We start from the raw sequence: 26,050 nt of genomic DNA on the forward strand, positions 1-26,050 counted from the left end.
AAGTTTCTGTTCCAGGAGCTACAGTGGGTAGAAGGAAGATCCCTGTGGAGCCAGGCTGGGAGCCTGACTCATCTGAGCAGCAGGAACCAGGTCCAGCAAGACCAGGGTGCCAAAGAAAACAGGTCCCAGCTAGGCTGCAGGAGTCGTCGGTGTGAATCCGGAGTAGAAAGCTGGAGGTTTTAAAAACCAAATCGATGATGTCTTTTATCTTCCAGGCATAAAACATTGTCACTTAACTGTTCCATCAATACTGGGATACCATGTAGAAATAACTTAATAAAAACAGGTAGACAACCAAAAAAAAAAAAAGCAAAAAACAAAAAGAAAAACCTAGTTGTCTTTCTAAAATTCCTCGTGTAATCCTGGGGAGTTATTTACAGAGCCTCACTGTTTATCTCAGTACAAGATTCCTCTCCCAAAGTGGCTACCTTCCCATCTGGACTCCTCTTGCTTTCATTATTTTCGAGGAGGAAAAACCTCCAAGAGATCTCTGAATAAATTCTTTGTTCTGCGCATTCCAGACTTGGCTCTCTCTGAGGTGTGCGGTAGCTGGAATTCAGGATCTGGCTCGCATTTTGAAAGATGAACCTAGGAAACCATCGTTCAGAGAAGGACCTTTTGTTCCTCTCAGTGCTGTTTTCTTTCTCTCCAGGACAGTCATCAGGCGTTGAATTTAATTTCTGCAGCAGAAACTAGAGCTTGTTACTGAACAGCCCGACCTCCAAAAGTGAAAATATTTTTCATAGCTAATCCCCTCTGATGGTGCGAGCAGCTTGCAGTGCTAGAGAATGCAGCAACTCCGTTTTTTTTCCTCCCAGTGGAGATCTTTGAGTCCGAGAGGTTCTTCCTGGGAATACCTGTGTCTGCCTTTCAGCTTACCTCCACCCAGAGGAAGGAGAGTCTGTGTGCTCGCCCTGGAAGATGTGTGGGAGTAGCCCTGTGACTCTCTAAGCTTTCAGCTGAACGTGGCAGGAGCAAGGCCGCCAGTGGTTTTCAGAAAATTTAACCTCCACTCAGTTCCCACTAAGGCTTCCTAGTTTCACGTATTCTTCAGGACACTGGGCTAGGATTTCTGCTCTTGTGATGGAGGGCTTCCAAGCTCTGCATTTTCAGGATATCTGTATTTTTTGGCTGATCTTCATTTTGAAGGGTCTGGTAATCAGATGGATATTCTTTTGTGAAAATTTAAGAGTGTGATACCCTATCTCATTATTCCTAACTTTTACTAAAATAGGATTTCTTATATAAGTTTTAATTTTTAATCAAAAATAGAAGGTACCATTTGAGAGACTTTGTATTGCTACTGTTTGTGGATTATTTGAGTATAGAAAACTTAAAGACAGTCATCAGGACTCCTTCCTGAGTCCTCCACGAATGCCCACGTTCACGAGGTGTCCTTGGGAATATAATTTCCTCCATGAAACGTAGTAAAACATCACTAAAACATGTAAGCATTCCCTTCATAGTCTTACTGAGAACAGAACGCCTCGCTGAGATGTGGAAGTGAGGCCACTGGCTGGGCACACCTCGGCCTTTGCTCTCCCCTTCATGCCAGCCCTGCCCTGGGTGCCATTTACATTTGTACCTGGGCAGTCTGGAGAGGGTGAGGCGGACCTCTGAGATGAATCATGAGAGTCAGCAGATGCCCTGGCCCGCCGCACCTTGAGTCTTGCTTTAGCGATGGTGCCATGAGCCTGATATTCAGGCTAAGGGATAGTCCCTCGGTATCCGTGGAGGAATTGTTCCAGAACCCACCACGGATACCAACATGTGCGACTGCTCGAGCCCCTTAGAGAGCCCGCCACTCCTGTGGGTTCAGCCAACCATAGGTCGTAAGCATAGTAGTGTATGTACTGAAAAAATTCCCCTAGGAAGGGGACCCATGCAGTTCAAACCCGTGGTGTTCAGGGGTCAGCTGTGTTGCCTTTCCATGGCTGTTTCGTTCCATTTATTTTTCTCCTCACGTTAGGAGAGTTTAACTGTAGTTTACTGTAGAGAAACCAGCTGTGTTTAAGCGCAGGCTAGCAGCCGCTTGAGTCTACTCTGCTGATGCCCCACAAAGCTGCCTGCTTCGTTCGCCATGGCTGGGTCCAGCATGGTTCGTTTTAGATGAAAATTAAATAACATGTAGCTTATAGAAACTTAATTTACTGCTTGTAGAAGCATAGTTTTTCTTGAATTGTAGGCAAGTTCCCAGATGTCAAGGTCATTAGAAGCAATTAAAAAAAATACTCGTGGAACAGATTATCTTTTTCCTTTAATACCAAGGCCTCCATTTTTATGACACCCTAAAAGGTGCCGGTGTTTTGAGTTTCTAGCAAGAATTCTCTCACTGAATCGTGTTCTCTATGCATTGTTGGGGGGACTGATGCGGTAAGAACAGCTCGCCAATTTGTCATCTAAATAGAATAAAGTCTGATTCTATTTGGTTTAAACATAGGAGCTTTATGCTGTCTAGGCGGCTTTTCAAGTACAGAAGTTTATGGTATTTGTGGAGGTAGTTCTCACTCACAGAATTAATATTTGGCAAAAAATAGATAACGGGATATAATCACTCTTCTGGCCTCAAATTTATCTAGAGTGTGAGGGTAGAACTGAAATAAAAATTGCTGGCTGTGGTACATTGAACTTGGCACATTACTGTGTTTAAACGTAATGTGGGATCAGTAATAAAACCCTGATCTGTGTTAACATGCTCAGAAACGTTTAAACATTTCAGGGGCTTTACGTAAACAACAGGCATGTTGGCATATGAAGGAATTTTACTTTCTCTCTTTTGTAGATGAAATGTCGCCAACCTTTATATAAATATTTTAATGTTGGATCTTCTTGAACCGTTGAGACTTTTTTTTCCCCCCAAGTAACAATTTTATTTTAGTCTACAGCACTATTTTTTACATACAGGTGGTTTAGACAGTGCTGCTTTTTTTTTTTTTTTAATTTATTGTAATGGGTCAGCACAAAATGGGAGGGGAAGGGTGGGGAACATGCAGGGGACACAGGAACACAGTGACATGGCCAGGGCCACAGCTTCTGTCATGGGGGAGAGGGATGAAAAGAAAAGGCCAGGTCTGGAGCTGGGGTGGAAGAGGGAAGGGGGAGACACTGCAGCTGCATTCCCCTAGCCCCCAGGATGCACCTCTAGTCCCTGGATCCACCCGTTCACCCTGGTGCCCCCTAAGATTCCATCTCTTGTCCTGCCTCTGGCTCTAGTGGCTCCTTTTTTTGCTCCCCTTGACTTGTTTTCCCCTGACAGATTCTCAGGTAGGATGTTTAGGGCCTGACCCCAAATAACCCCACCTTATGCAGGTACAGCCTTTGCCTTCCCTCCTTCTGCCCCTTCTCAGATCTCACCTCTTCCCCTCTCAGGGACAGAATATTTGCTTCCCCTCCTTCCTCTCCTCCCTCCCCCTGGAAAAAAAAAAAGCACCAACTCCTCAGGGAAGGGCAGCCGACAGTGGAGGGGGGCGGCTCTGGAAGGAGGAGAGCAAGAAGGACCATCGAAGGAGAAGGCTCACAGATTCCTGGAAGAGCCGGGCAGGGGGTCACAGAGAGGAGAGGGAGTGAGGGCAGTGGCTGCTCCTGTCCTCTGCCACCTGGACAGTGTTACTTTTGAGCAGACGAACCGTGGAGACTTCGCGTGTGACCTGGATGCCCTGCTGTTCCCCGCTCCCTGCTGTGTTTGGCCCTCAGCAGCTGGGTAGAGAGGGTTTCTTCGTTTGCAGAGTCATAGCTGATTACACTTGCCGCCTCCCTAAGCGCCCCCTCTGCAGACACACCTGCGCCACACAGGGCATGAAGGTCGTGTGCCCGGGAAATGCTGCTGAAACAAACGTGCAGAGTTCTCCTCTCAGACAGCATAACATCATGTGCCCGTTCGATCTTTATTTTTAAAGAAGTGTTTTCTAAGTTAATTTCAAACAAGTTCTACGTTCAGAATCTTCGCTGCGTCATTTTCTGTTTTCAGACCAAGCAAGCGCCCATTTATTCTTTACGCTTCCTTAGTTTGGAGTATTGACCGTGGTTTGAAGTTTCAGGACTTGTGCTTTCAAATGCTGTCCCCCGGGGCACAGCTGACTGACATGACACGAGGAACCCTGAGTCGTGGAACGCCTGAGATTCCCAGGGACTGCGCGGGCCATGTTCCTGTTGGCTGCCGTGTTTCTGAAGCCCCTTGATGTTGCGGTCCTCAGCGTATTCAGTACCATTGGCCACTCCCTCCTCCTTCAAACTCCTTTTCCTTGTCTTACAAAACTCCCTTCCTGATTTTTTTTTTGTCAGCTCTTTGCATTTGTCTCTTCACCCCCAAATTTGTGTCCCCGTGATCCCTCCTCACTTTTCTTGTAACCCCACGCTGTGCGACATCTCCAAATGCTTTCGTTTACTGACCTCAGCCACCATCTCCATTTGGGCAATTCCTTAATAGTATACATTTTGTCCAGACCTCTTTTTCACATTGCATATTTGTGTGCCTGACTACTGACTGGACATCTGCACTTGAAGGTCACCCAGGTGTCCTGTACTCACCAGTCCAGAGTGACTTCCACTGCACCCCGTCCCTCCTCCGCTTCTTTCCTGTCACGCGTTACCCACCTTGGTGAAGGGGCTTTGCATTCTGCCCAATATCCGGAGCCAAACTCATATTTATAACCACCTTCCTCTCCCCCTTGTCCCCATCTCCACACTCTTGATTTAGTTATCAAGTTTGACACTTCTATCAAGTCCCTCATTTAAAAAAAATTTTAAGCTTTTTTTGGGGGGCGTGGGGGAGGTAAGTAGGTTTCTTTACTTACTTTTTTTTAGTGGAGGTACTGGGGATTGAACCCAGGACCTCGTGCATGCTAAGCACTCACTCTACCACTGACCTATACCCTCCCCCAGTCCCTCATTTTTAAGTATCCTCCTTGTCGTTGCCGTAGGGGCTCTCATTTTACGCTAGATTTTTCTGGCCAGAACCGCCTCCCGCTTTCTCCCCTCCCACACTGCACACTGCACAGGGCAACCTATTACAAATGGAACCACTCCACAGGCCTTACCGTTCATCTGAGCCTTCTGCACAGCTCTCAGTATCAGGTCCGCCTCCCACTGTGGGCTTACCAACTTGGCTTCATCTTCCCCAGGCTCTGGGCTTGTCAGCGACCCTCTGTTTCAGGTGTCTCCCTCCTGGATGCCTTTACACCTGCCGCTCTGCTTGTTCTGCCTCCTGCTTCCTCTTTCAGCAGCTTAACAACTGCTGGTATCTTAACACCATGCCCAAGCCGCGCTTCTCTGAGAAATCTCCTTTAATTTCTCCAAAACTCTCCTCCCATCTCTGCCTTCAAGGCCCCTCCTGGGAATGTTCGTATCACTGAATGTCTCCTTCGTTCACAGAATTTATTGCATTTCTTTTTAATCTCATTTGCCCATTTTTTCCAATTTAAGGTTGCCTGTCTCATTCATCATGTCCCGAGGACCAACCACTGATTCTGGCATTTTAAAGGCTTGCAGTTAGAATGGTTTAAAACTTTTATTTAGTAATTGAAGCAATAAGCAAAAAAAAAAAAAAAAAAAAAAAAAAACCTTAAAGAAGTGGGAACAGAAGTAAATCAGTTTAGGAGAAAATAATTTTTTTTTCTTTTTTAAATTGTGGTAAAATATACACAACATCAAATTTACCGTTTTGACCACAGGTCTGTGGCCCTATGTACATTTCCACTGTTGTGCAGCCATCACCATCATGCACTTCCAGAACTGAAATTCTGTGTCCATTAAACAAAAACTGCCCCCTCACCCCCCAGTCCCTGGCTGTGACCATTCCCCGCTGTGTCTGTGGATTTGGCTGCTCCAGGTACCGCACATAAAATAGAGACTTTGTATCAGTAGAATCATACAATAGTCATCCTCTTGCGAGTGGTCTGTTTCACTTCAGCATAATGTGTGCAAGGTTCGTGCATGTGGTAGCCTGTGTCCAGTTTTCCTTCTTGCTTAGTTCAGGCTGCTGTAACGAAATACCGTAGATTCAGTGGCTTAAGCAAGGGACATTTCTTACAGTTCTGGAGTCTGGAAATTCTAAGATCAAGTTTCCAGAAGGTGTGGCTCTTGGTGAGGACCTGCTTGGCTTGTAGAAAGCACCTTCCTGCTATGTCGTCACATGACAGAGAGAGGAAGCTCTGGTGTCTCCTCCTCTTCTAAGGGGACTAATCCCATTGTGGGGACCCCACCCTCATGACCTCATCTAAACCTAATTACCTCTCAAAGGCCCACCTCCAAAGTCACTACTTTGGGTTTCAGGGCTTCAACATATAAGTTTGGTAGGCAGAAGGGAGACATGAAGTCCATAACATTTTCCTTTTTGAAGACTGAATAATATTCCATTGTATGTATGTACTAATTTTGTTTATCCATTCATCCATCAGTGACAACTTGGGTAAATCCGTTTATTTTTATAAAACTAAAAGATAGGTAAAAGTGAAACACTCCGTAATCTGACAAAGCTATCAAATTGAAGCTTAGATTTAAGTAGAATTCTTTTATTTTTGTTGGCTAAGTTTTTACTTACCCAGCAAAAACCTTAAAAAGTTTTTATATATTTCAAAAGTATATCGTGGGTAAAGCTGTCTAAAATGGACTCAAAGTGAAATGTGAATTATTCTTTTTTTAACATTTTTTATTGATTTATAATCATTTTACAATGTTGTGTCAAATTCCAGTGTAGAGCACAATTTTTCAGTTATACGTGAACATATATATTTTCATTGTCACATTTTTTTCTCTTGTGAGCTACCATAATATCTTGTATATATTTCCCTGTATGATATACAGTATAATATACAGTATAATCTTGTTTATCTATTCTACAATTTTGAAATCCCAGTCTATCCCCTCCCATCCCCTGCCCCCCGAATGTGAATTGTTCTTGATTGAATTCCTGTCATTGGTTTTTGTGGGGTTGAAACTGCATTGTGACATTTTATTTGTCGGCCAAGGTAAGGTAGAAAAGCAGAGGGCTATACTTGGCTTAAACTCACCAGGCTCCGAAGACTCCTTTTCCCCAACACTTCAAAGGAATGAGCACACTCTGCCATCCACATTGGGATCAGAGCTTGGATGATTTGCAGGTTCACATTTTTAGATTAGAAGATCAAGATGTTTCCTTTTTAAGCATTCAGGAGATGGGCCCAGTGGCTTGAGCTCGGCACACCTCCCAGCTCCCTTCTTTTGCAAAGTCCACAGTGACCCGGGGAATAGGACCAGGGCGCTCCCACGTGGTCCCCAGCTCAGGCTCTTGAACTGCTTGCCCATCCCTTGGGCCTTGAAAGTAGCTGCTCTGCACTCAGCCCAGGGAATGTTCCCAGGAGCTTCCTCCTTGCGGAGCCACTGGTGTCTTAGTGTAACCCACCTAGAAACTCCTGGAGGTGCTGGGAGTGCAGGCCCTGCCTTCCCAGGGCCTTGAACTTGCATCCTGACCCCGCCCTTCGGGAGTGATGTGACAGTAGGAAGCCCCGTATCCCCTCTACACTTCTGTGTCCCCAAGAATCAAAGGGGCCAGCAGCCCCACCACTCAGAGTCACTGGGAAGATTAACTAAGGAAGTATAGTTATTCTGTCTTCAATACGAGCTCTTGGGAGAAGCCAAGGCCAAAGTGAGGCTTAGAAAATGGTGGTTGCTCTTTGTCACTGTGGTCATTTTCTAGATGCTCTTCCAAACACAGCTACGGGGAAGTGAGAGTGAGCCAGTGCAAACTGGGTGCTCAGGAATATGGCTGGAGCTCACTCGGCTGGGCTGATGAATCAGTCTCCAGCCGAATCTAGGCCACGCATGTGGTGGGTCATGGTGTTTCCAGGAACAGGTTGTGCTGTCTTCAGTGGCAGTGTCCTGGATCACTCCGGTGAGAGAGGGTGAATTCAGGGGGCCTGCTGTGCCACAAACAGCCCGGGGGAGCTGGCAGCTGTAGAAGTTGCAGGAAATGCTGCAGAAACCATCTACTGAATCAGGACAGACCTGAGGGATGAGCTTGCAGAAAGCGGTTGTATTCTGCGAACACAGGAGGTGGCAGGTGGGCGTCCTGTTCCATATGTCACTCAGGAGCTATCCTGTGTGCGCCCGGCACTGAGGTCTTGACCGCTTCCCCGTTTCAAGGCACTTCTGCTTTAGAACCACCCAGGGAGGCCTGGCCGGGTCACCCCTTATGGGAAAGGTCTGTAGGGGCCCACAGTGACCCTGAGGCTTCCTCAGACAGCCTCTCCCCTGTGAGCCCACACACACACCTGCCATGGGGAAGGCCTACCCAGAGGCCAGGTCTGCCACGTGTCCTGCTGCAGCCCTCCCATCCTGGAGAAGGGAACAGGAGTCCTGGGCCCTTTGCCTGATGAGGGGACATCCACTATACAGACACGTTTAACATCAGGAATTTAAATAACTCTCAGAGGTTAAATATATATATTATATATACAGTGTATATATATATATATAATATTTGTATATATTTATCTTGCTGTCGTATATTTGAAACCACTGACAGTTTTCTTGAAGATTTGTTGATCGCGCAACACATACATAAACCTGTGGAAATTAGTGATAATTAAGACAGATGCTGCCAGGACCCACCCCTACAGTCATCAGCGTGAAGTTTTCCTGCAGGCCCCTTGTTCAGAGCCGGGGACATGAACGGTCCACTCATGGAAATCCCTCGGTGTGGTGAGGGAATGGTAGTTCAGGCTCTGCCTAGCGTTGAAGAGCTTGTCAACGGAAGTGGCCTGAATTTCCTTTTTCCCAGCAGGAGCGATTGCTGTGAAATAATGAGATGGGCAGTGTCCTTAGGGGTGGTCAGCAGGGTCGAATCGATCAGAGACAGAGACAGAGACAGAGACTGTCGGTTGAGAGGGTGTCTGTTCTCTGACTTTGGGGCTCAGCTGGTGACCATACCACCAGAACTCGGCTTCAGGCCACACAAAGATGGCCCTGGACCATCTGCTCTGGACCTGTCTCTTTAGAATGGAACAAGCACAAATACACCAGGAGGGATGGCAGGAGAGGTGGTTGACTCATAGCCTGTGGCCCTGCTTGCAAGTTCAGTATCTCCCCACCAGTCCCACTCCCGGAGAGAATCAGAATCCAGCCTAATTAAATAGCCTAGAGTCTCCCAATCTATGGCTTTCTATTTGACTCTTCCAGTTTCTCATTATATTTAGAAAATGACAGATGATGATGGGAGCTAAATGGCACAAAATAAAAGTAGAGATGTAGAGATGAAGGTCTAGTGCCGCTTAGAACCCTGATCAGAAATACATGCTTATAAGTGATTGATGGAACTAGTTTGCAAAAGATTTGGACTTTTCTTGTAAGAACTCAGAATCTGAAATCCAGGAGCGTTACCAGTGGCGTTGTGTGCGAAAGGGAAGTAGGTCATGTAGTGTTTTCTCTTCCTTGAGCTCAGGGCAGTGTACGGAGGGAGTGGGGGTCTTGGAGGCCCTTCGAGGAAGGCGTGCACCGGCAGCTGCCAGGGCAGAGGCCAGCGTGGCGCACTGTAATTTGGCTCATATGTGCCTTGGTTTTGTTTGTATAATGGGATGGGAATGAATTTATTTTGTTTGTTTGTTTTTTCTAGGCTTTAAAATCCTAGCATGCCCCTCAAAAAGCACTTAGCTTCTCAAGAAAAGATTTGGTTGTGACTTCTTTTCATGCAGTATTTGTGAATATTGGTGGGGGGTAGAACCAGTCAAAATCAATCAAAGAGACTCGTATTTGTAGTGGGCTAATGGATTCTTATCTCTGTGGGAATCTCATTAATTTTAGACTCATTTCATCACTTCTCTTGCACCTTGGCGAAAAAAGGACAGTCTTTGGGCATTGCCTGCTGTCCAAGGGGCTACGAGTCGGCTCTGACCACACTACTGGTCTGCGGCCGAACCTTCCGTTCTTCCCTGTTGCCTAGCAGCTGGAGTCTCTGCTTCCTCAGCTTCCTGTGTGAGGGCTCACCCTGCAGGAGGCATTCGTCCTTCCAGTCCCTGCCCCCAGGGATCTCCCACCCATGTCAAGTGTTCCAGCCTCAGATGCCGTCATGGTAGCCACACACACCGTGAGGTTCCTGTGTCCTAACTCCTGACTTCTGTGAAAATCCTTGGTTTCCTACGAGACCCATCTCAAATGCATTTCTGCATTTCTTTTGGGTGGAGGGTAATTAGGTTGATTGATTGATGAAAGTACTGGGGATTGAACCCAGGACCTCATGCATGCTAAGCACGTGCTCTCCCACTGAACTCTACCCCGCCGTGATTCATTTCTTCCTAAAGCTTCCTTTCCTCTAGGCTTCCCCACAAGCTTTGACTTCTAACCTGCCTGAGCCCCTCTACACTCAGTTTGAGCTGCCCTTGTGACAATTATGTTCCACTTCCAGTTTACGTAAAAGCTGTAGGCGGCTATTGAGCTCATATTCTGTGCCAAGCTCTGTTCAGAGTCCTTCATGTTAGTTTTCTCCACCTGACAGCCTAGTAAGCTGGCTGCTGTTTACCCCTTCTACAGATAAGGGATGCCCGGGGATTGAGAGATGAAATGATTTGTTCAGAGCCCTAGCTGGTTACTGGTGGAGCTGAGATCAGTACTGAGGCCATCAGACTCCAGAGCCCCTAACTTAGCCACCGTACTCGACGACTGAAATCTACCACCGTACATAGACGGTGCTCAGGAAGGCCCTGCCAGATGAACGCATGCGTGTTTCTATGTGGAGGGGACCACATGCAGCTGCTGTCAGGGCAGCTTCAGCTGTGAGCTGCACAGGACCCCACACTTAGAGGGTTCCACGCTGGGTTTAATGCTCTGCTGTCACTATCTTGAAATTTATAATACTGTTTGAACAAGGGGACCCAAAGTTTCATTTTGCACTGCATCCCACAAATTATGTAACTGGTCCCATCTGCAATCCATTTTTATTTTCTGTTCAATACAGTCACCCTTAGATGTAAAACTGACTCTTCTCCAGAGGCACCCATGATGTGTGCCAGGCGGTGAACCTCTAAGAGCTTGCCAGCAGCTGGGAGGCGATGATCCTTTTATCTCGGCGTGATGAATTGCTGTATTTTCCTTACTGTACAAGAGAGTTATTCCTTGTAAATTGATCTTGTCACAGGAGGCTCATCAGAACAGGATCTCCATGATCCAGTCCAAATAGCTGATAGGAATTATTTGGTCAGAAACCCAGGGGCACCGGAAACTAACACAACATTGTAAATTGACTACACTTCAATTAAAAAAAGGAAAGAAAACAAGCCAGGGGTAGCTCTGATTCACAAAGCAGGAAGAGGGGAAAAGACGGAGGGGGGGCTTGCTTGAATTTGAATACAGCTGGTTCATACTCTAGTCTGGATGTAGCACTCAAATGACGTTACCTAGAATCTGACGTTACCTAGAATCTGACGTTACCTAGAATCATGTTAGAGAATTTTTTTTTAACAGAATTCTGCAAGCATTCTGGCTGATGTACGTTGCTAAAGACAGACTTTAACTGGATCCTGTTTCCTGGGTGAATAGCGTTTTAATTGCTAAGTTGTGGTAAAATGCTGTTCTTAATTACGGACTCAGAGATCTGATTTGTCAGTCATTGCCGCTCTTTGAAACCCTCTTGGCTGTTCTTACCATCACTGCACTGTTTGCACTTGAGTTACAGAGGACCTCATCTCCTTGGACACATCTAAGCAGTGCTGTCACTTTGGAGTAAAAAGCAGGAAACAGAGGCATAATTAAACCCATACGTGACTACTCATGGAAAAGAATGTTAGCCTCAATTACTCAGAGAGTGAGATCCTCATCCATCAATTGATAAGTCACAGTCTAAAGAGATCAATTTAATGTGTCCATTAATGTTTACACGGTATGTGTAGTCGTGTGAGTTGATTCACGGGAGGGGTGTGCTGGAGGGCAGGGGTTATTTTATTAGAAATCTGGGAATTTTTTGGCAATTCTCTTCTGTCTTTTCTCCTGTTGTAAGAAGGCTTCTGGGAGATGAGGAACTGATAGGGATCTTAGACCATCTCTTCCTAAACGGCCCTCCCATTCAACTCTTTGTTTTTGTTGCAATGAAATACATGGCATGTAAGTGGAGAGCTGGCGTTGAGTGCAGTCCTGCGGACTATGGGAGTATTGTCTGTTGGACTGATGGTCATGGCTTTTTCAATTACTACATTCTTTGTACAATCAAAAAGCCCTGGTGTTTTTATTTCTGCAGAGGGAAGTATTAGCCCTAGAGAACATTTAATACCAGTTACTTGTAAAACATTTAGTTATTTCTTGGGTAAATTTATAAAAATGCAGGGAAGAGAATCTACAGAAGTTAATGCTAAAAGGTTTTTAGATATTTCCTTTCTAACAGTGGCCACAGCATCCTTTAAAAAGATTACTTCCTATATTCCACGGACTTGAAAGATCTCACAGCCAGTGAAAGATGTATTAATCTTAGTCCTCTAAACCTGTTTGAGCACTAACATCCGGCTGCTTGGTGCTCATTAAGACTGAGAAAGTAGAAAGATCTGGGTTTATCTCAAGAGAGAAGAAAAGACTTGGGATCTTGTATTACTTCTTCCCGGGCCTTAACAGCCCTTAAAGCAGGGTGTGTGGGAGGTCAGAGATTCAAGAGGTTAGCATGCTGGCTTCCCAAGTGAACCCATCTGTAGGTTACCCATTTTCAAAAGTGGCGGGGCAGCAAGCGGCCCACCCTCCACTAACAATCAGCCACAGGCTGTACCTCTGGCAGACGTGGGCTGTCCATGCCAGGCAGGCGGGTACCTCCCACTCCCTGAACTAGATCTATTCGCAAATCGTATTTGTGAGATGGTATCAAATTTAGAGTACTTGGAAAGACTAGTAAGTCATCAGAATAAGAGCTAATTCTGAAATTTTATTGCCCACCGCACATACATCGAGAGTCATAAAAACATTTGGGTGGCATTCCACCAGTTGCCGTCTGTGTGTTCTATGCGTGTGGACAGTCAGAAAACAAAGCCCCAATTGAGTTATGTAAATGCAGAAAAGGCACGGGAATGAATGCCGGCCTTCTGGAAATGCTATTTTTTCCCTTTGGGATGACTCCAGTAACCAAGTAGAATTTTCTGATACATGTGCCAAATAAAAGAGCTGAGGTTGAGAACTAGCCTGAGATATTTTAGCTTCGTGTTCGTTTTGGAGAGCAGGGTAAGAAAAGCAAGCTCCAAATAGAAATACAAAAAGTTACATCTTGACTTTGGCTGTGGAATCGTGTTGTCGCTTCCTCATAGAAGCAACAACATTTTAACATTCACCATAAATGTAATTCTTCGGCGTTACTTATTTACCCTGAAGAGCGTTAAAAAAAAAAAATCATCAGGCCCCCAGATGTTGCGCTGGCCCCAGCCATGTTCACGTTCTGCTGCCGTCTCCATCTTTTCCATCTTTCCTCCTTTTTGCACTAAAACAAGTCACAGCAGCTGCAAAATGAAACTATGTTTGAAGTTTCTCTGTACTAGGTGCATATAAAAGCCAAACGCTTAAGGCAGAAGAGAGCGTGGTCTCGTTATGTTTGGATTCATGTCGTCCTTTAATCCTTACCTAGTTTTCTTCTTTGTAATCTGCTCCTCCCATTTTCCCCCCACTCCAGTTCCCCTCCAATTACTTTAGAATAAACAAATTTGGGAGATGTTTTCATGGAAAAAAAAAAATAAAGGGATATCCATTTTATGGTACCCAGATAACTGTCTTGATCTTTCATCAAAACACATCACTCAAAGTAGGGATGGGCTAGCGTTCCCAGACCCCACTGGTTTCTGACCTCACTGTAACTGCCCTCACACATACCCCTCTCCTAAGCCTGGCGTTCTCATGAGGATGGAGCCATGTGGTTAGCGCTTATTTCTCTGGTCTGTGCAGCAGTAAGACTGGTGACAGGACGAGCTTAGAAACTCTGCCCCTTTTCCTAGTTTCTTACCACACTGCCCGAGGCCCTAGCATCCACGGTCTCCTTACTGTCCCATTCCACACTACCTAGAGTATGCATTGTCCGTAAGTCCTCTCACCACTGTATGTAAGATAGATGATATTTCCAAGGGTGCCTGGGTGTAATTCCATCATTCCCTTTTCTTGCATTTAAGTAAGCATATTAACTTTGTTTTTTTCATTTATTTTTTTACTTTTATACCAATTTTAAAGGTTACACTCCATTTACAGTTACTGCAAAATACTGGCTATACTCTCTGTGTTGTACAGGACATCCTTGTAGCCTGTCCTTCACCCAGTAGATTCTACCTCCCACTCCTCTGCCCCTGTGTTGCCCCTCCCCACCTCCCCGCTGGTAACCACTAGTTTGTTCTGTCTGTGAGTCTGCTGCTTTTTTGTTGTATTCACTAGTTTGTTTTATTTTTTAGATTATACATATAAGTGATACCATACTCCTTGTCTTTCTCTGCCTGACTTATTTCACTTAGCATAATACCCTCCAAGTCCATCCATGTTGTTGCAAATGGCAAAATTTTCCTATTTTTATGGCTGAGTGGTATTCTATTATATGTATACCATATCTTCTTTATCCGTTCATCTGCTGATGGACATTTAGATGGCTTCCATGTCTTGGCAATTTTAAATAGTGCTGCTATGAACATTGAGGTGCACGTATCTTTTTGAATTAGCGTTTTTGTTTTGGATATGTACCCAGGAGTGGAATTGCTCCGTCATATGGTAGTTCTGTTTTTAGCTTTTGAGAAACCTCCATACTGTTTTCCACAGTGGCTACACCAGTTGACATTCCCACCAGCAATGTCCGAGGGCTCCCTTTTCTGCACATCCTCACCAACATTGGTCATTTGTGTTCTTTTTGATGACAGCCATTCTGACAGGTGTGAGGTGATACCTCATTGTGGTTCTGATTTGCATTTCCCTGGAAAGCTTATTCACTTTGAGTCTGTTGTAATTGTTTGCAGTAAATTATTCTGAAATTTTGGCACTTCATTTTTGGTGACCCACTGATTTTCAACTGATGTAGACCCACCATGGTTGAGAACCGAGATCTGGAGGCATTTGGTAAAACACTTGGGCCCTTAACCTGAGCCCACCTCCTGTTCTTCATTTTCTACACTGTGCGTAGGGATTCTTCTTCATTCAACAAACATATTACGCAACCAGACATGTAAAGATAAATAAGGCTCAGTCCTGGCCTTTAAGGACAAAAATCTCGTTGAGAAGGCAGAACCACGTAAAACTAACCATTCTGTAGGATGTACTACAATGGGGAAAAGAACAGACCTGTGGGACTCAAGGAGGCTCTCGTTAATCCATGAATTTAGAAATATTGGAAATAGGCCTTGGGGAGGGGGGCTTTATGTGAGTAAAAAGTGGGAAAGGGATTCCAGGCAGAGAGGACGGGCTAAGTGAGATATAACTGTGGCGGCGAGTCTGAGAACTGGGCACACTGAGTGCACCCACCGTACAGGGGGCCTGGAGGTAGGCAGAGGGCGTGGGGGTGAAGATGGGCTTGGGCGAAATGGTCCAAAGCCTGGGACAGGGTGCCCGGGATTTGGGCCTCTATCCTGTGGACAGGCTGTTAGCAGCAGATGACTTAGGTTAGTAGAAAATATCAGAGGGAGTGGATGGCCAGAGCCTGGAAGTCGGAAGACCAATTAGAGTACCCTTGTACTGATCCAGGCTGGAGATGGGGAACTCAGAGGACAGTCAGCAGGTTGGAGATGGGTTTCTTTTTTGTCTGCATGCTTTTAAGAGCAGCACCCAGGGTGCCGGACCACACAGTTTGTACTCAGTAAAGAGCTGAACTTCATTGGACCATTGACTGTGGAAGAGAAGGAAGAGCGAGGGGGAAAATGGCTTCCAGATGTTTAACTTGAGATGACAGGTATAGGAGGGACCGGTTTGGGGTCCTGTGGGGTGGGGGACTGGGGAAGAGGTTTGATTTGAATGGCCGAGGAAGGTGTTCAATAGTGCCGTCTAGGAGACGGCTGAGGTAACAGGTTTGTCGCTGAGGGGTGAGACGGGGCTCCCAAGTCAGACCTGCCTCTCGGGTATAGATGAATTTGGAGAGGGTCATACTTTTTGGTATCTATCCTTATTCTTTTCCTGTTAGAAAAGCTGCTTGATGTTATTCCGTTATCCCTTTGTCAGTTTCCTGTACCTGAAACCCCATCCTGCCCTGCTTCAGAGGATATATAGGTTCCCTGTAGGAAACTGCTTTATTTCAGTGAATCAGCTTCAGTCCCAAGGCTTCAAAACTTTTGTTTCAGTGTAAGATACCTTTCTGTGCAAAATCGTCATGACCCTGCCGACCTGTTGCAGACTGTTTTATTAAGGAAAGAAAATCCAGCCTTCCCTAGGGGGCAGCAGTAGCTCAGCACGTAGTGTAGTGGGCTCCGAACCAAGGTGTCTGGCTTACTGAAAAAATGACTTCGAATTCCACTCCCTCAGCTGTAAAATGGAAATGACCTGCCCTGCCAGAAGAGCCAGCGACTTGTGCCAGCATTTGCTTCTGAAATAAAATATTATTGTTATTGAGATTTAGTTGACACCTAGTCACAGTCTTCAGCCTCACTTATTAATAAAATATCCCAGCAGTTGCCCCATCGCCTGTTAGAGGAGAGGAGGTAGAGGGGAAAAAAATCACGTCTGATCTGGCTGCAAAGTTCTGGTTTATGTTTCAAGAGCTAGTCTGCAGGATGAAGGACCCATAATTTCAGAAGATGTATTGGGGGGGCTACATGGAGCACACCTCTGCTGTTTTGTTATATAAACTCAGTCATTCCAATGAAATTCAACAACTGCAGTTCTGAGCATGTTTTCCTGACGATGCTACTATCTACCAAATTTATATGTCCTAAATAGCAATATCTGAAAATTCATTCCAGACTTTGAGTAATAAAATTGGAAAACAAAGAAGCATACAAAGAATGTGCCAGTCTCACTATGGTCATATACTCTGGGAGAACCAGGGGGAAAATTGGAATTAATTGCCATGTTAATGTCACTGGAGTTCATTTATCCTCTGTACTGCTGTACTAGGAAATTGCATAAGCAATTCAGGCCTGGAGTTCTGGCAGCTTTTGGAAACATACATAATTTTTTTTTTGTCCCCCCGTGTTATTTTTTGACGCCCCCACCCCTTCAAGACCGTTTCCCAGCTGTTCCTTTAGGGAGTAGTTTTATGGGGAAGTTTCTTTTGTGGGCTTCCAGCTGGCTTCATTTTCACTAGCTCCACGAAGTCACCGCGTTTGTCACATTTCTATATTACCCATCACGCATCACCTTGGGATTTTCCCTTTGAATTGTTGACTTCATGTGTCTGGTTTGCAACGCAGGCTGTCTCCTGGTTCGGACATCTATGTGACGGTCTCATCCATGGCTTTAGCAAGATCCCAGCCGTGTCGCAACTCCCCGAGCAACCTGTCTTCATCCAGCGAGACTGGCTCTGGTGGGGGCACTTACAGGCAAAAATCCATGCCTGAAGGGTAGGTATGCCCAGTCAGCATTGCTGCCTCTCACCTGTAATTCAGGCGTGTAGAATGACTTCCGTGCAGCCAGCCTAGATCATTTCACAAAAGAGCAAAAGGGAAAATACAGTTAATACTCCAGATTAAAAAATGATTTCATGGCTGGTTCAAACCATGTCTTAGAAAGTTTATCATTCTTTAGTGTCTAAGGACTCAGTGGCAAAGAAATCAGATTATATCAGCTCCATTATATGTATTGTCTAGTTTCAGAGTACAGATTTTGCCACTTTTAAAAATTTCCTTCAAAGTGAATTCAGTAGGGTCCTGCTTGCACTGGTTGGAGTTTGTATTGCTGATAAAGTAGGGGAAATGTACATCATATCCAAAGCTTGAAATGATTTTTCTCACAGTTTAGAAATCTGTGATTTCAGTCTGTGGGTTGTCCGGGGGGTCCCCCCCATCTTTTTTGACAACACTGAATACCCAAAAGTAACTGTTTGCTCCTGACAAGACTTAAAAAGCTAAATGTACATGATTTTAGAGGCTATTAAAAGGGGAAAAAATTGGAATGTCTGAAGCTGAGAAGTAATTAGCAGCAAACATCACATGACACACACAAGCTGGCTTGGCCCAGAGGAAGAGTAAAAGACACATCACAGACTTACTGCTGGGATCTCTCTGGGGAACTTAATGAAGAACTCAGAATCATTCGAAATTCAAAAATGGGGTGTTTAAAAAAAACTGATGTTTCTCTTCTAAGTTTTCCCCAAATTATTTTTAACAAGTGCACACATGGTTTGTTTACTTTCTTGAGATTTTACCATGTTACAAAAAAATTATGCTTATAAGAATACCTTCATAATTATTTTTTATCCTATAGTATTTTGTTGATTTTTGCCGCTATTAAGTATAATTTTGTGGTTGTTTTTGCTAAATGTTTATGTTAATGGAAAGTAAGTAGTAAAAACCATTATAAAATATATTCCCCTCCCCAACCCCCTCACTTCCCCCAGGATTCCTTTGGTAGCATATTTAAAGTGCACATTTCTTATTTTAATTACTTCAGTGACAATTAGAAAAAAAATTTAGCTTTTTATTTATGAGCCCCTGCAAAAGGTTTTATGAGTTAAGTATTATTATTATACCACACCACAAGCCCAGCTAATTATTTCTTGTTTTAATTAGTAGATTTTAAATGGTCCAATTTGACTTCAAAAATAAGAATTCACTGCAACTTCAGTGTTAGTACAGCAATGAAGTATAAATGCGCTAACAGCAACAACAGAAATCACTGTTTACTTTCATTTTAGTATGTACTCTAAACGTATACCAAAATGTAATTTGAAACATAAGTTTTGGCGAATATTAACGTTAGCAACATGATTCCAGTGTTCACCTTGCACTTTTTAATGAGGTGGTAATTATTCAACTGAATGTTTAATCTGCCTGCCAGGTAAAAACCTGCCATAGGTGGTACTGAGGGTTCCTCCCATTGCTTTGGAGGTTACCTGGTGATTATTCACCTGGCTGTATACCATCAGTTTTCCCCAGATGAGCCTTTATAAGATGATGATGATGATATGGTGTTTCCCTTCAGGTTCCAAGCAATTTTTGTCTGTGTCAGTGATGCAAGGAACCGTGGTGTCTGATTCACAAGCGTTGCTCATGGGCCAGGTTTGATCCTAAACTTATGCTTACCAAGGGAACAATGGTTACATCTACTCGGCCGCTTAGTAAAAATAAATAGGTGCAGGTGGACAGTGAAGCAGGCGTGTGTGGAGTCTGCTGCAGACTCGTTAATTGAACTTGGAAAAGCTCCAGAGTGTGAGGTAATAATAGGTCCACACACACTGGCTGCCCATAAATGTAGTCTGCCCCTTTGTTGCCCTCCCCATGCTTCGGTGGGCGCAGCGTCCGCGTGTGTACGATGTGTGTAAGGATGTTGAGACCATCCAAATCAGCTGAAAGATGCAGTTTAAGAGGCTGGTTAATAAGACCTGCCCTACTCAAGTGGAGGGAGAAAAGGCATCTGCACAAGTTTAGGATGGGAGTGAAAGAGTTAAAAAGCAACACTGATGAAAAGACATAGAGTCTGTTCTCCCATCCTTGGAGATGTGTTCTGGGACCACACGCTCTGAGGAATGTTGAACGTCCAGAGGGAGGGACGGACTGGGCGAACGAGGCATTGGAGGTGGTGGTGTGAGAAACGTCCCTGAGGATGTGGGGAGCCTTGCGGGGGCGAGGAGCCCACGGTGGCTTTCTTCCAGCGCTCTTAGACGAGGGATTAAACTTGCTTGTGAGGGCACCTGAGATCAATAAATGGAAGTTACAATAGAGACGAAGTTTCCAGCCCATTATGAGGAAGATATTTCAAAGCTGTCAGCCTGCTCCGGAGAGCAATGGACTGGCTCACGAGGTAGAAGAAATTCTTGGTCACTGAATGTGTCTCATGAATCAGCCAAATGATTACTGAAAAACTCCTTCAGATCTGAACCGTGACTCCTGAAGTATTAAGCGCTCCTCCAAACAAAGGGACAATTAAGCTTTTCAAAAAGAGGCACAGTGTAAAATTAGAACAGGTGTTTTCTGGGCTTCGTAAGGATAGGGTCTTCACAGCCCTGGCCCCCTGGCCCCCTGGCCCGCGGTATATGAGGGGGCTGTGTGAGAACTGAAATTAAAAGTTCATTGGATGAAGATGGTTTTCAAGGCAGAATTGAAAGACAGCCTAGCTTTGTCATTTATTTAAAAGCAGACAGCCACAAAAGCATTTGGCTTTAAATTCGGAGGTTTAAAAATTTGTCTTTAGTTTACACTGCTACCAAAGAGTAAAAGCAAGATTGGTGTCCACTTCTACTTTTATCTCTGTGCCTTTTTGAAAAAGTCTTAATTTAGTGCACACTGAGAACGGAATCATAGGGCCAGTTTGAGGATATTTGCTGTTCTAAACTAAACAAGGGCTTTACTTAGGAAATGGCAAAGATCGTTAATTAGTGAGTTCTTTTTTTTTTTCAATGAGCACTTCTGCTGAAAGTTTTCGTAAGTCAAGGATTTTGTTTGTTTTTAATGGGGGTAGCTTTGTTCATGTTCAGTGATCTTTCTTTCTTTCTTTTTTTTTTTTTTTGCTTTCTTTGTAGGGGGGTAGGTAATTAGATTTGTTTATTTATTTATTTTAACAGAAGTACTGGGGGCTGAACCCAGGACCTCATGCATGCCAAGCAGCAGCTGTGTCACTGAGCGACACCCTCCCCCACTCAGTGATGTTTCTGAGTTGAGTTTGTAGACAACTGTCGTTTGTGCAAAAAGTAATGAGGGAGATGTTAGAATAGGAGTTTTACTAAAATATTTTCTAGCCCTCCCTGCTTTTCAAATGCTTTTATATGGACTTTCTCCCTGGATCCATATAATAGTGTTGCCATTTTATAAATAAAGATAAAACATGAGTGGATTTGGGTGGGGAAGCTGAGCGTGGCTGCGGGTCTTCCTGGGTCTTCCTCCTCCTCTTGTCCTGCTCTGTCCGGTACTCCCCTTGGTCCTTCCTATGCACTTATCAGTTTATAGCATATGAGACACTTGTCAATCCAGGCCCTGCTTTGTGTTTTCTCATATAGATTACCCATAAGTTCATTAGTAACCACACCCAGATTTCTAAATTTCCACATGACTCTGAATTTTACACTCCTGCCCTTTTCCGTGGGCTCAGTCAATATTTACTTTGCTGATATTATTAATCAAGGCATATGCTTTAATTAAGCCTATATTATATTATTATTATCCCACACAGGGAAAAATAAATGGACTCTTTAAATAACTAATCTTTCCAGAAATAGACATTTGCCTTTATATATACCAGCTTACCTCTCTCCAAATTGCCCTCTCAAAGGCGTTTCAAGTAGTAGTATCTTCAAAAACGTGTAAGTTTTAAATCACCTTTGGGGACATCAGAAATTAACATAATGCTGTAAACTGACTATACTTCAATTTTTAAAAATTGAAATTTACACATTTTGAAAGTGGTCCCTGTATAATGTGAGTGGTAGCAGTCTTCGTCTTTCAGACCTCAGAGTAAGTGCTCAGAAAATGCTTGTTTCAAGAATGAATGCCTTAGTGATTTAGCAGATTACTGAGTTAAGAGAAAACCCCTGGAATGTGCCAGTTGGACGATACACATGGAACACTAGGATGGTGATGTTTTCCTTTGGGCTGTGAACGAAAATCTGAGCTTAGCTCCACAGGAGCCAGAAGATTTTGGTTTCTTATTCTGTGTATCTTGGGTTAGCTGAGTGCTAATGGCCCCTGCCCTTGTTTACAGTTTATATACTTAGCATGCATACTTATCTGAACCGAGGGAGGTATGTTGACCATAACGAACACAGTTCCGGCACCCACATACACATGCACAAGGGTGAGTACGAAAGTACAGCCGTGCAAGCAAAACTGGGAGTCCCTGTCATTACAGGGACTGGGAGTTGAGTTCGTTACACCCAGGACGACCTTCTCTTCCTTTATGGGTGAGGTCCTAATGTCTTTGCCTTTGTTTGGGGAAATCCCCACAGGTTTGGAGTCAGCCGCCGATCCCCAGCCTCCATCGACAGGCAGAACACCCAGTCAGAAATTGGTGGCAGCGGGAAATCCACACCCAGCTGGCAGAGAAGTGAGGATAGCATCGCCGACCAGATGGGTAAGTCACTAATTCCTACAACACAACACGCAAGTTGCTTTTATACCAAGATGATGTCATCAAAGCCTTCTGTTCTATTATACAGCCCTGGTTCGTAAGTGTGACTGAAGATTCAGTCCCAGGTAGCATAAGTGTGACTGAAAGCCACCTGAGAGAAAAGTCAAGGATGTCTCAGTGACCCCAACTTAAAAAACAGGAAGCACACGGGAATTATTTTCAGCCCCCAGATTAAAGTGCCAGAGTATCAAGCCACCTGGGACCTGAGTACCTCCCTCCCTCCCCCCGGTTTGTTTTTGTTTGTTTGTTTGTTTTTGCCAGGCGTTTGTTTTTGCCCTGGGAGATGAGTTAGTGTTCTTAATGTTGAGTTTAAAATTTTTTTTAACTATGTACAAAGTGGGAAAAAGATTCAGGTGTTTCGTCACATCTGTGGCTTAGTTAGCGTCTCTCTCCTCCCTTTATACCATCCCTCCCCTCACTATTAAACTGTCAGCTAAGGAGGTATCTTAGCAGTCTGAAACTGCTGGATGGGGAAGATCTGCAAGAGAGAGCCTTCATTTAGGTTTCTGGTGCACAGCCCGCCCTCCCTCTCTCCCTCTCTCGCTCTCTCTCTCTCTCTGCAGTTCTACAATGACACCCAAACACTAGTTGATACAATAAAATTTTACCATGAGACAAGATTAAGTGTCAACACAGTAGCACCAGGGATTTAGTATCCACACAGTTGGTACATCAGGGACTTGACAGAACTGTTGGGGTTTTTTCCCTTGATCTTATCTCTAATAGCTTTCCCATCAAAGTTGGATAAAAAGAAGTAAAATTTCCAGGGCTGAAAAAAAAAGATAACTTTTAAGGCAAAGACCCCCATAGTTTAATCTCCTCTGCAAATAGGTCGTTTTATTCTGTTTTAATGACTGTGCCCCTGGTTCCATGCCTGGGGAGAGGGGTTCCTCGGTGCAGAGGTTGGGGCCAAGCTGGAGCTCCAAGCTGCTCAAGGGGGATGGGGGCAGTCAACCAAAAACCCACAAACATAGAAGGGAATGGAGATGCTTTCAGCTAAGCCAGGAGTTGAGGAAGAGAAACGTAATTCTCAGGTTCTGAGGATAAGCTTTGTTCCATCACTTCAGTGAGACGTGCCGTGTTATTGAAGCCATCTGTCAGTCCCCACTCTCGTCCCCCCCCAACCCCCCACAGAAAACCTGAGCATATTCTGATCCACGGTTCCGCTCTTGACAGAATGTATTTAATCCCATATGTTTTGATACTGTTGAGATGGTAACAACACATGTGAAAAGGGTCCCTTCTTCAGCATGACTTTAGCAGCTTTTTTGGCTCCTAGTGCAGGCTTTGAACAAAGCTGCCAGTGAGTCCTTTGTACACCATTCACTGTCACACGTCCCACTCGTGAAGTTATATGGGGAGTGAAGCAGTATCTTGGGGCTGGAAAGGGTAATTACAAGGTTCGTTCTAGACCTGTATTCATTCCTTCACGTAAACGTTCCTCTAGTCTTTTTTTCTCTCACATCCACTTCAGTTGCATGGCATCCCACTTTTCATAGACAAGGCTCTGAAATTAATATGGGTGAATCTTTTTAATACATTCATTCACTCTTTTAGTAAGGTCTACCTTTAAACAAAAAAAAAGATGATAGCCCTAGAGCCTGCCAGAGAAGCCCTTTTTACCAAATGATAGCCTTTCTCCATCCAAAATCAAAGGCTCCAAATAAAATGTTCAAATAATTTTTTTGTAATTTTTGGCATTCCAGAAAAATAACCCCGCTTTTTCTAGCTGGCATTCCAGAAGGAATCGGGGGCTTCACGGGTATAAGCCATGCTGGGGAGGAACCAAGAGGTACAATTACTGTGTTCTCACTCCTTAGGACACTATACTGAGTGTATAAAGGGCTGACCTTCCAATGCTCAATTTGTAAGAACACAGTTGTCGAATGCCCTTCAGGTCACCGATTGAAAATGTTGTGCAGATTCTTATCCGTTAGCCAGACCCACCTGTCGGTGTTCATCAGTGTGTGATAGACTGATGCCCAGTGGGGACGCAGAGCTTAGCTTGTTTAATTGGCTCACTCACAGTGGAGTGTGTTTTTCTGCCTCTCCGCTTTTGGACATGATTGAGAGTGAGACTCAAAGAGTTTGCTGCCCAGTCCCGTACGCGTTAGGAATGGTGTCGCAGAAATGCAGAATTGTTGCCGTTAGCTCTTAAGTGTACCAGAGAAGCCAAATCTCTTACCTTGTACCTTTGGAACCCCATCTTGAACGCCAGTGGAGTCCAAAAGGAAGCAATTGTTTTAAGTAAACTAGCTGCTGTGTGTCTTTTCTGTTGTGCTTAGCTTACAGTTATAGAGGACCTCAGGATTTCAATTCTTTTGTCCTCGAGCAGCATGAATATACAGGTAAAATATTTCCAAAGTGTCATGGTAAGTAACACGTGATTGCATCCATGCCTGTCTAGGTGATGTAGACCAAGCGAGGTTAGCCACACTTGGCAATGAATGAATTTCATAAATTTAATCCATATTTTCTAGACTTCCCCCGCCCCCCCCAAACCAAAAATTGATTCCTAACTTTGCCGCATTGTTCATGGCCTTTGGTTTGGTGGTACTTGGCTATGCTAATGTGTATGGTGTGACACACTGTCAACAGCTGCAAGCTTTATCCATCAGCCACTTAGTTTTTGACATGCTGTCAATTGTGTAAACTCTCAACAAGCTTCTTGCTGAAATGCAGAGTTTGCTGGCCAGTGACCCGAGAGATGCAGTGGCAAGCCGTCTTCATTTGTCAACGTGCGCCGGTATCTGTTTAGTACCTGCACCATAATGTCCTGTGCTGTATTCCAGAGCCAACGTGCCACCTCCCAGCAGTATCAAAGGTACTGCCAGCCTTCCGAGAGAGCCCCAGTGGGAGACTGATGCGTCAGGACCCGGTGGTTCATTTGTCTCCGAACAAACAAGGGCATGTAAGTTAACTGTAAGATAATGAAAAGGATGGATTCCTAGCAACGTACCTTCCTTGCAAGGTGAAAATGGTACCAGTCTGTTCTCTCCTTCCACGATGTCAGAGAGGAAGTCCTCCTGGTAGAAGGTGGGCCTGGGCTGCCAGGGCCCTGGAATTTCTACCGCCAGTGGCCTTCAGCTTACTTTGAGATAAACTGAAATTCCTCACTGATAAGCACCTGCTACCCCCACTGATTTGGGTGGAAGGCCATGTGACCCAATCACAAACAGTCCTCTTGTGAGGAATAGAAAGGTGCTAGACATAGGTTTTATCTGCTTACACAGTTGCAAGCATGAGATGTGTGTGGTTGGAGCATCAGTCAAGGAGATTGCTTCCCGACAGCTCCCCCTGCTGCTGCTCTGATCTCCAGGGCTACGCACGTTTTCATCCTGTTACCATAGTCAGACGTAGCTTGCCACTTACAGGTGGAATTGGGAATAAGAAGCTATCATTTCCTCCCTCTTTAAATGCAGTTGATTTCCCTTATTTGTCTATTCACTGGAATGTGTGTTTGTGTCTATGTCATTCTGTCGGATGAGGAACGATTATATTTCCTATTCCCTAATTTATAGGATACTCAGAACTTTAATGAGAGGGCTCGTGTAAGTTTTGCTTTCATGAAGTGAATACTGAAGCTTAAAAAAGAAAGAGCACACATGTTCACGAGCTGGCACCCTGCACCAGGCTATAGGGGAGAGATTCACTGGTGAAATGTGATGCCGTCCCAGTTGCATTTGTAAATGCTGGATTACTTCCCTAGTCCATGTGTCAGCTACCCCTTTTTCATTAATAGTTTTTATATTGATTACCTGGTCAAGTAACATTTTGGATAGCTTGGGTTAGATCAAATACATTCTTAAAGTTAACCTCACCTGTTTCTTCTTACTTTTTCAAATTTGGCTAGAACACTTAAAATTACAGATGGAGTTCAGGTTAT

General features: G+C 44.5%; 1 protein-coding gene across 8 annotated transcripts in view; it reads left to right on the forward strand.

Annotated features, from left to right (window-relative positions):
• Positions 1-26,050, forward strand: part of SIPA1L1 (signal induced proliferation associated 1 like 1) — a 338,644-nt gene that overhangs the window by 274,720 nt on the left and 37,874 nt on the right. For 7 of the 8 annotated variants that reach the window (XM_064486079.1, XM_064486081.1, XM_064486086.1 and 4 more), the window contains 3 exons: positions 17,298-17,447; positions 21,983-22,107; positions 24,957-25,075. In XM_064486079.1, the coding sequence (XP_064342149.1) occupies positions 17,298-17,447; positions 21,983-22,107; positions 24,957-25,075 (394 nt within the window). Of the gene's footprint in view, positions 1-17,297; positions 17,448-21,982; positions 22,108-24,449; positions 24,513-24,956; positions 25,076-26,050 lie in introns of all 8 variants that reach the window. The other variant, XM_064486087.1, reaches the window with a different exon arrangement.

The sequence above is a fragment of the Camelus dromedarius genome, chromosome 5 (assembly GCF_036321535.1).
Source record: "Camelus dromedarius isolate mCamDro1 chromosome 5, mCamDro1.pat, whole genome shotgun sequence".
Lineage (NCBI taxonomy): Eukaryota > Metazoa > Chordata > Mammalia > Artiodactyla > Camelidae > Camelus > Camelus dromedarius.